General features: G+C 65.5%; 1 protein-coding gene across 1 annotated transcript in view; it reads right to left on the reverse strand.

Annotated features, from left to right (window-relative positions):
* Nucleotides 1-7,108: 7,108 nt before the first annotated feature.
* CHLNCDRAFT_57281 (expressed protein) overlaps nucleotides 7,109-9,714 on the reverse strand; it is a gene marked incomplete at its 5' end in the record, with an annotated part of 3,477 nt that continues 871 nt past the window's right edge. The window contains 5 exons of the mRNA XM_005849802.1: nucleotides 7,109-7,318; nucleotides 7,360-8,512; nucleotides 8,675-8,823; nucleotides 8,981-9,212; nucleotides 9,464-9,546. Coding sequence (XP_005849864.1) covers nucleotides 7,265-7,318; nucleotides 7,360-8,512; nucleotides 8,675-8,823; nucleotides 8,981-9,212; nucleotides 9,464-9,546 — 1,671 coding nt within the window. The 3' untranslated portion in view covers nucleotides 7,109-7,264. The remainder of the gene's footprint in view (nucleotides 7,319-7,359; nucleotides 8,513-8,674; nucleotides 8,824-8,980; nucleotides 9,213-9,463; nucleotides 9,547-9,714) is intronic.

The following is a 9,714-nucleotide window of genomic DNA, read 5'->3' on the forward strand; positions in this document are numbered from 1 at the left end:
ACAGGTCTATTGCCAAAGCCAGAAACTTGCTGAAATCAATGCCTGCTTTGCCCAGCTCGCCCTTCAGCCGCGACCGCTCGGAGCGGCTGCCGGCGGCGGCGCACCGCTCAGTGAAGAAGTCCTTGAACTCCTCCCAGAACACGATGGAATGGCAAAAGAACTTGATCTCGTGGGAGTAGCCTGACTGAACGGCGATGGCGACGCGCGCCTGTGGATGTGCTTCACAAAACCTTTCCCACGAGTTGAAGCGCGACTTCAGCTGCTTAGCTTGGTTAGCTGCACCGCTCAATAGCGGCGTTGGACCTAGAGCCTTGCTGCCGGACTGGGCACCATGCTCATGTGTGCTCATGGGGGTTGAGTTCGTTGGAAAAGCGTATTACGGTTGCTGGGATGCCAACAGAACAAACGGGAGGGAGAATGATGCATGATTGAGGATGATGTCCCCAATGACCCTCCAGGTGGGGGGCCATCATGCCCATCATGGGGCACATCCTTACCGGGAGGCCTACCTGGCTGCTCGGCGGGGCAGTCTTGCACGGGCTCACCACGGCAATGCCGCTCCATCATCTCCTGGCGCTGGAAGCCAGGAGGTCTTGATTTCCAGGCCCGGAAGCTCGTGGGGACACGGCAATGCAGGCTTCAATCGATGTGAAGGCCGCGGCGCCGCCACCCCCGAGCGCCGCTACCGCCCCGGCGCCCGGTGCCGGCGCTTCACAAGCAGCTCACGTCGGCCCAGAGCACAGCACCCTAGTAGCAGCACCCAATTCCAGCCCCGTTTTCCCACCTGGAGGGCCTCCTGCACACGGCACCTGCAATGCCTCCGTTGCCGAACCAGCACGTGGTGAGTAATGGGCTGCGCGAGGGACCGATGCATCTGCTGCTCGGCCGGGTGGGCCCCTTTTGGATGGTTCCCAAGGCTCAGCGTGGCTACTTCACAAGGCGCAGCATGCCGACACACTGCCATAATGCGGGCCGCGGCAGGCCAACCAAGCCCTCCTGCTCTCGTTGCCAATGCAGGCGGCAGCTCCGAGGAGAGACAGACACAGGCGGAGACAAAGAGGCAGCGGCTGGACAGTATAGTTGCAGAACCACAGCAGCAGCAGCAGCAGCAGTTGGTGAGCAAGCCATCTGCCGCCGGTCCCCAGGCGCTTTCACAGCCTGCCCTGCCCTGGCGCAGCAGCCGGGACCCGCGGCTGCAATCCCGCAGCGACGCGTCGCCACATGGCGTGCAGCCACTGGCTGGCTTGCGCACAGCACTGGCTTGCCCGCCAGCGGCGGCATCCAGCCACGAGGCAGCCCCGGGTGTGCCCTGCCCAGCCCGGCAGAAGCAGTCTCAGCAGGGGGAGAAGAGCGAGGTGGAGCCAGCGAGGGAGGCGCAGAGCAAGGAGGAGAAGGCAGCTATTGAAGCTGCTGTGAAGCAGTGCACGCACTGCGGCTCGCTGCGGCCCGGCCCCCCCTGCACATCGTACACCTGGCGGCGGCACCCCACCAGCAAGGAGCAGCTGTGTGGCCCCTGCTGCGGCTACAGCGACCGGAATGGCGGCAAGCTGCCTGTGGTCGCCTGGAAGGAGGCTGCAGCAGCTGGGGCCAATCAGCCGCAGAAGAAGCAGCAAGGTCGGCAGCCGCCAGCCGCTCCTGCAGTGGATGAGGAGCCGCCTGTGTCACCCAGGCAGCACAAGCAGCAGCGTGTGGCTGATGCAGCAGCAGCTGTTGGTGCCGAGCGACAGTCGGATGCGGGCGCTGCCGGAGAGCAGCTGCTGTGCAGCCACTGCGGCGCTGACCACGCCGGCCCCACGCCAACCTACCCCTGGCGCAAGCACGCGACCACTAGCGCTCGGCTGTGCAAGGATTGCTGGGACTTCTCGCGCAAGCACTATGGCTTCCTGCCAGAGGTGCCGCAGCCAGCTGAGCCCCCTCAGCCCGCGCAGCCTGAGGGGCAGGAAGAGCAGCCAGCAGCAGGCAAGGGCAGGCAGCGCAGCGGCACGAGGTGGGCCAGCGGCCAGGAGCAGGGAGATGCTGCTGCGGGTGACGCGCAAGCACTGCAGGCATCTGGGCTGCTGTCTTTGCCAGGCCGACGCGTGACGCGACATCAGCAGCACCAGCAGGAGGAGCAGCAGCAGCATGGGGCAGTGGAGATGGAGGCGCAGGCAACGACTGCGGCAGGGCAGGCCAGCAGCCGCAGGTGCAGGCGCCGACCGCTGGAAACAGGCGAGACTGCCGCACAGGAGCAGCAGCCGCCGCAGCAGTCCCCGCAGCGCCAGTGCCTGCAGTGTGCCAGCCCCACCAAAGGCAGCGGCAGGTGGGCAACCTGGCACCGCCACCCCGCCACCGGGGAGGAGTGGCTGTGCCAGCCCTGCTACCAGAAGGAGCGTGCAGCCATCCAGCGGCAGCAGCGGCAGCCGGAGAAGCACCGGCAGGAGGTGGAGAGCGAGGAAGAGGAGGCGCAGAGCGAGGAGGAGGAGGAGGAGGAGCAGCAACAGCAGCAGCCCCCGCAGCGCCAGTGCCTGCAGTGCGGCAGCACCAGCAAAGGCAGCAGCAAATCGGCAGCCTGGCACCGCCACCCTGCCACCGGGGAGGAGTGGCTGTGCCAGCCCTGCTTCAGCGAGGCGCGGGCAGCCTTGCAGCGGCAGCAGCGGCAGGCGGAGAAGCAGCGTCGGCAGGAGGTGGAGCGCGAGGTGGGGCCAGAAGAGGACCACAGTGAGGAGGAGGCAGCAATCGCAGCCGCTGTGAAGCAGTGCACCCACTGCGGCGCGCTGCAGGCTGGGCCGCCCGGCACATCGTACACCTGGCGGCTGCACCCCACCACCCGCAAGCAGCTGTGTGGGCCCTGCGGCAACTATGCCGACAAGCACGGCGGCGAGCTGCCAGCGCTGTCCGACACAGCACTGCAGCGGATGACCAGGGGGGCTGAGGATGCTGCAGCTGAGGCCCAGCAGCCACAGAACAAGCAGCAGGGCAAGCGAAAGAAGCAACACCAGCAGGCCCCCGCAGTGGATGAGGAGCCGCCTGTGTCACCTGCTAGGCGACCCAAGCAGCGCCGCGTCGGTGACAACCAGGGCTTCCTGCCAGGCTTGCGGCTGCAACCAGCGCAGCCGTTGCACCCGCCAGTGCCGTCGCAGCCTCAACTGCAGCAGGTGCAGGCGCAGCCGCAGGAGGTGGAGCCACAGCAGGCGCCTGAGGGCCTCTTTGCCCACCTGCTCAGAGCTGCCAGGCAGCCGGCTGCTGCCGCTGCGGGCCTCACACCCAAGCTGCTGGCAAGCTTCTGGGCGGTGGTGGACACGACGCGGTCCTCACAGCCGTCTGATCGCAAGGTGGGTTGGGAGTGTCCGACCGCCTCCAGGCGCCGCTGCAGCTTACATGCACGCAGATGGTTGCTCCCCCAGCCCGCTCATGCCCTGTGCCGCATTCCCCTTGTGCCTGCAGTTGCCACTGCAGAGGTATGAACTTCAGCTGTTGCTAGAGAGTGCCGAGTATGCTGCAGTCGCCGCCATGATGGAATCGACCCTGCGGCTGGCTCTGGCAGGGCAAGGCAGCTGAATGAAGGAAGACAGGCGTCACCAGCGGCGCTGGCTCATGGACGTAGTGACTTTAATTCTCATGCTTCATGTTTGCCGAAATCTTCATGCTTCCTGTTGCTTGGCGACAACTCTACCAACACGTAAGTTGCCAGTCAAATGTACATATGTTGGCAGCATTTGGTCCAAATTTTGGAGCAGCGGCCGCTCGGCCACGTGGAGCAGGACAGGGCGTCTGTACTGTTGTTCAAAGTATGTTCATCAATCGTGGGTCTTCGGTCTCCGGCCATTCGCCATTCTCGCCTTGCCTCCTATCAACCAGCTGCTCACCCAGTTTGCAGCCGGCCTTGGGCACAGACTTGAAAACTCTGTGGCAGGGTGCTGCATCCCCGCACACTGTACGAGGCTGAGGAGCTCCGCTTCATGGCCGGTAAACTGGCGCGGCACAAAAATGCTATTGATGCGCAATCCGCCCCTGCCGCGGCACCCCCCAGCGCCACTACCGCCCCGGCGCCCGGTGCCGGCGCTGCACAAGCAGCTCACGTCGGCCCAGAGCACAGCACCCTGGTAGCAGCGACCGATTCCAGGCCCATTTCCCCACCTGGAGGGCCTCCTGCACAAGGCACCTGCCGTGCCTCCACTGCCGAACCAGTACGCGGTGAGTAATGGGCTGCGCGAGGGACCGAGGCACCTGCTGCTCGGCCGGGTGGGCCCCTTTTGGATGGTTCCCATGGCTCAGCGTGGCTACTTCACAAGGCGCAGCATGCCGACACACTGCCATAATGCGGGCCGCGGCAGGCCAACCAAGCCCTCCTGCTCTCGTTGCCAATGCAGGCGGCAGCTCCGAGGAGAGACAGACACAGGCGGAGACAAAGAGGCAGCGGCTGGACAGTATAGTTGCAGAACCACAGCAGCAGCCGCAGCAGCAGTTGGTGAGCAAGCCATCTGCCGCCGGTCCCCAGGCGCTTTCACAGCCTGCCCTGCCCTGGCGCAGCAGCCGGGACCCGCAGCTGCAATCCCGCAGCGACGCGTTGCCACATGGCGTGCAGCCACTGGCTGGCTTGCGCACAGCACTGGCTTGCCCGCCAGCGGCGGCATCCAGCCACGAGGCAGCCCCAGGTGTGCCCTGCCCAGCTAGGACCAGCATCGTGACGCCCGACACACCGCTGACCTCACCCACGGCTAGCGGCGAGGCCCAGCCGCCAGCAGGGCAGGATGGGTGCAGGGCGCTGGCGCCGACGGCTCCCACGCCTCCGCTGGCCATGGAGCAGCACACGGCAGCGGTGGCAGGATCAGCGGCTGTTCTGGAGTTTGAGCAGCAAGGCTGTGCGGCTGTGAAGCGAGAAGTACACGAGGAGGGGCAGCACGCTGGGGGGACAGCGGATTGCGCTGTTGCGGCGCCAGCGCAGGCCCAGCCGCCGCGAGCTGAGGTGCAGCAGGCGCAGCAGGAGCAGCATGCAGTGCCGCCCTAGGAGCTGCAGGCCTCGCAGGTCCCAGCCGAGGGAGCCCCTGCTTACACGCCCCGCCCCGAGCACCTCTTTTCACTGTACAAGTACCTTGGAGCCAAGCGGCGGGGTGAGTGTGGCAGCGGGATGCGCCCATTGACTGCAGCTGCTGGCGCTCAACAGCGGTGAAGGGTGCTCTCATCACGGGGGTGCTTCAGGGGGCTCCTTGTTTCTTGCTGCAGGCGAGGTTGGGATTGACACTAGGGCAGAGCCGAGCCTGCAGCAGCCTGCCGTACAGCAGCAGCAGGGGCAGCGGCGTGGAAAGCGAGCAGCAGTGGCCGCAAAGCAGTGCACCCACTTTGCCGACACGCGCGGCGGTGAGCTGCCACCGCAGAGACATGTGGGGAAGCAGCCTCGGCAGGAGGAGGAGGGCCAGGACCAGCAGGGGGAGGAGGAGGAGCACCACACACAGCAGCCCCCGCAGCGCCAGTGCCTGCAGTGTGCCAGCACCACCAAAGGCAGCGCCAAGTGGGCAAAGTGGCACCGCCACCCCGCCACAGGGGAGGAGTGGCTGTGCGAGCCCTGCTTCAGCAAGGCGCGCACAGCTGTCATGCGACAGCAGCGGCAGGCGGAGCAGCCGCCTCAGCCTGAGCAGGCGCCGCAGGCACAGGCACAGGGGAAGCCTGCTGAGCTGGGGGAGGAGCAGCTGCAGTGTAGCCACTGCGGCGCTGACCGGCCTGGTCCCACGCCCACCTACCCCTGGCGCAAGCACGCGACCACTGGTGCTCGGCTGTGCAAGGAGTGCTGGTTGTACCAGCGCAAGAACTACGGCTTCCTGCCGGAGCTGCCACTGCGGCCAGCTCAGGCCCTACAGCCTTTCGGGCCCCGGGCAGAGCCGCCGCCGCAGCAGACCGAGCCTGTCCCACAGGCGCAGCACCCTCAGGACCTGTGCATGCGCCTTCTCGCGGCAGCAAGGCAGCCGGCTGGCGCCGTTTCGGGGCTCACGCCCGAGCTGCTGGGTAGCTTCTGGGCGGTAGTGGGCGAGCTGACACCCTCGCAGCAGGCCCGCAAGGTGGGTGGTTGGCGCCCCACCGCGCTGAGCTGAGTGCCAGACGTGGCGGCATGCATGGCCCACAAGCCATGATGTTCAGGACCCGCCTGCCCACTTGTTGTGTGCATGTGTCCGTGCAGGAGGGCAACCTCCACCTGCTGCTGGAGCGGGGCGAGTATGCGGCGCTGGTCCGCATGATGGAGACGACGGTGCAGCTGGCTTTGGGCGCAGCATGCGGCTGAGGAGGAGGGCGCGGTCACCTGCATGCGTTTGCTCTTAGTGACACTGCCGTTTCTCTGAATTGCTGATGCTTTCCACTGGGTTTGCTTTCTACCTCTGTTTGCTCGCTTTCTGTCCAAATCCTGAACCTCCCAGGGGCCACAGATGCTTTGAAAGGCCGACAGGCAGCGAACCCAACAGCATGCAACCAGGGGTGCGAGTCTTGGACCGTCCCATGGAGTGCCCAGCAGCCTCCTCTGCTCGCCAGGGGCCGGCGGAGATGGTGCCCCTGCTGGAGCAGGGAGGCGAGGGCCCAGGGGCGGCTGCAGGAGGTGGGCCAGTGATGGCGGCCCGACCGCCGGCCAAGCGCCACCGCTGCAGATCGGCAATGCGTCGTTGAGCAGCCAGACTTTGTTCCAAGGCAGCACCGCAAACTTGGATGCCATGCTGGCATTTGCAGATCCATCTGTCTCTGTGCCAGAAGACATGGAACAGTTGGCGGCTGCGGCGGCTGCGCTTCAGGGCACTGTGCAGGCCAGCGAGGCGGCAGACCGCTTCCCGCAGCTAGGTAGGCTTGAAGGCACGGCACGGACAAGCAGATGCACCTACGGAGTGGTGGCGGCAGGCAGTGCTGTGCACAAGCAGCTGGGTGAGCAGGCCAGTCGGTCCATGTGTTGCCCCCTGATGTGGCACCCTCCCGATTAGGCAACCCCCGCCCCCGCTCGCTCCTGGCAACCCGCGCGGCGCTCCCCTCCCATACGTGAACTGACCCCATAGAGCCATGTTTGAGGGATGAGCGGGGCGGAGCGGGGCTGCTTGCACACGTGATGGCATGCACGCTTCAACGCTCCCGCTGTCATCTCACCTCTCTAGCGTCAGAAATACAACTCTTACAAGCCAACCAACACGAACAGAGAGACCGAACAACAGAAATGAACAGGAAATATGAAGCTGCCACAGGCGGCAGCGCCTTTCAGCGGAGACGGCAAAGCGTACAAGGCACACTTCTTCAATGGTTCTTGCAATTGCCACCCTTACCGGTTATACAGCCACAGTGCCGCCCACACCGCGCACCATTCTTCTTGCAGCTGCAGTTCCGGGTGCAGGCGCCGCGGCAGCCGCAGCGCACGGCTGCCTTGCCGCCGCTGGGCTGCGCCGCCATCGCCACATTGAGAGACACCACAGGCACTCCTCGCTGCGCCGTGCCGCTGAAGGTCAGCTCGCTGGCCAGGCTGGGTGGCGCCTTAGATAGCCTGCTGGCCTGATGCATACCCTCCACCACTCCAGCTCCGCTCCGCAGCCGGTACATGGTCACGCCAAAGGGCCGCTTGATCTCCACCACGCGGCACACGATGCGGTTGCGGCCCAGCTGCTTGCCCACTTTGCCGCGCTTCGGCGGCAGCAGCAGCACGTCATCGCCCACAGCAAAGTCCTTGGGCTCGCCCTTTGGCCTGCGCTGCGCTGCGATCCGCTGGCGGTTCTTCACCTGAGCCGCCGCCACTCGAGAGCGGGTGGCCTGCAAGTGTGCTGGCATGGGCGGGTGTGGTGCTGCCAGCGTGCCGCCCTCCTCCGCCTCTGCTGCTGCCTGCTCCTCCTCCGCCTCTGCTGCTGCCTGCTCCTCCTCCGCCTCTGCTGCTGCCTGCTCCTCCTCCGCCTCTGCTGCTGCCTCCTCCTCCTCCGCCTCTGTTGCTGCCTCCTCCTCCTCCGCCTCTGTTGCTGCCTGCTCCTCCTCCGCCTCTGCTGCTGCCTGCTCCTCCTCCGCCTCTGCTACTGCCTCCTCCTCCTCCGCCTCTGTTGCTGCCTCCTCCTCCTCCGCCTCTGTTGCTGCCTGCTCCTCCTCCGCCTCTGCTGCTGCCTCCTCCTCCGCCTCTGCTGCTGCCTGCTCCTCCCCCGCCTCCGAAGCTGCTGCCGCAGCCGCCGCTGCCAGCACTGCTATGCGGTTGCGGTGCTGGCCAGCAGGGCTGCTAGTGGCAGCGGTGCGCTGTGGCAGCTGCCGCACGGGCAGCACCTCCTCCGCATCCTCCAGCTCGTGCTCCATGGCCAGTACGGCGATCAGGCCCGCAGCGGCTGCCCGCTGGCTGCTGCGCCGAGCAGGAGCCTCCCCCTCATCCATGGCCGCCGCAGCAGCTGCCACCTCCGCTTCATCGGCCAGCTCTGCCTCCACAGCGCTGCGCTTGCGGCCGGTGATGGGCGCCCAGGCTGTGGGGCGGCGTGCAGCTGTGCGGGTGGTTGGCACTGCGGGGCTGTCATCCACGCCCTGCTCCATGTCCATCTCCTCGTCGCTGCAGCATGGGGCAGAAGAGCAGGCAGGTGGCTGGACACAGGCGCAGCAACCCAAAGGCTGTGTGCAATGCGGCGGCAGCCTCGCCCTGTACTGCTGCCACGTCCTGCCCCAACCGCCCTCCTGCTGCCCCAGGGATCTGTTTCCCGCTGCTGCTGCATACCTGGCAATGCCCAGCAACCGGGCAATGAACTCGGCGGGTGCTTGCAGCACGCGCTGGCTGGGCTCGCCAAACAGCGCTTGCGAGCGGGTCATCTTGCGGCCCAGCGCTGCAGCGGGCTCGTGGTTGATCATCCCTTGCACGCGCCGCACCTGAACAACAGGACAATGAACAGCCTTAGAAGGCAGAGCAGCAGATATGGTGGTCGTTATGCAACACAGCATCGCCAAACAGCAGCAGGCAGCAGCAGCAACAGCAGGCAGTCAGTATGATGGGGCTGGCTCCGCCTGGCATGCAGGCAAGATGTACCTGGTAGCGCCAGGCAATGGTGGGAGCCATCTGCAGCTGAGCAGAGATCTTATCCTTGACGGTGCGGTTGCTGCGCTCCACGCAGCCCTGGCTTTGCGGCTTGCCGATGGCCCCATTGATGGCGGTCACGCCAAACGCTTGGCACAGCTCCAGGATGATGCCGGCGACAAACTCCTTGCCATTGTCAGAGCAGCCTGGCTGGCGCCTGGGTGTCCATCCAGATTTTAAAGAGCTGCAGGTGAATGGACAGGACAAACAGTGAGGATTCCGATGGTCACAGCCAGCATGGCAGCACGTGGCAGCAAGGAAGGCAAAGGGGCACTGCTGCAATGCACCACGGGCAGGGCAGCGATTAGCTACCCTCATTTCCTGCCCTTGCCTCCCACGCTTTTCTGATACTGCAACAATCCAGCAGCAGATTGCCAGGCGCTCACCTGGCGGGCAACCCCATGCGGCCTTTTGGAGGCCAGCGCACGGAGCCACACGTGGCGGGTGAAGAGGTCCACATAGCTCATGATGTAGCGGTACTTGGGGTCGCGGCCCTCGCCCAGGTCGATCAGGTCCACCTTCTCACAGGGATGTGGATGGGGAGAGGGGCGGCATGGGAACGGGGGGAATCTCGCATGGAACTCAGCATGGCGGGCAGGTTTGCTGTGGGTCGGTGAGCAGCAGCCCTAAGTAAAAGCAAAATGGCTGCTCCAGCTGAGCCACACAATTGCTGTCACCAGCATGCG

Source organism: Chlorella variabilis, assembly GCF_000147415.1.
Source record: "Chlorella variabilis unplaced genomic scaffold CHLNCscaffold_5, whole genome shotgun sequence".
Lineage (NCBI taxonomy): Eukaryota > Viridiplantae > Chlorophyta > Trebouxiophyceae > Chlorellales > Chlorellaceae > Chlorella > Chlorella variabilis.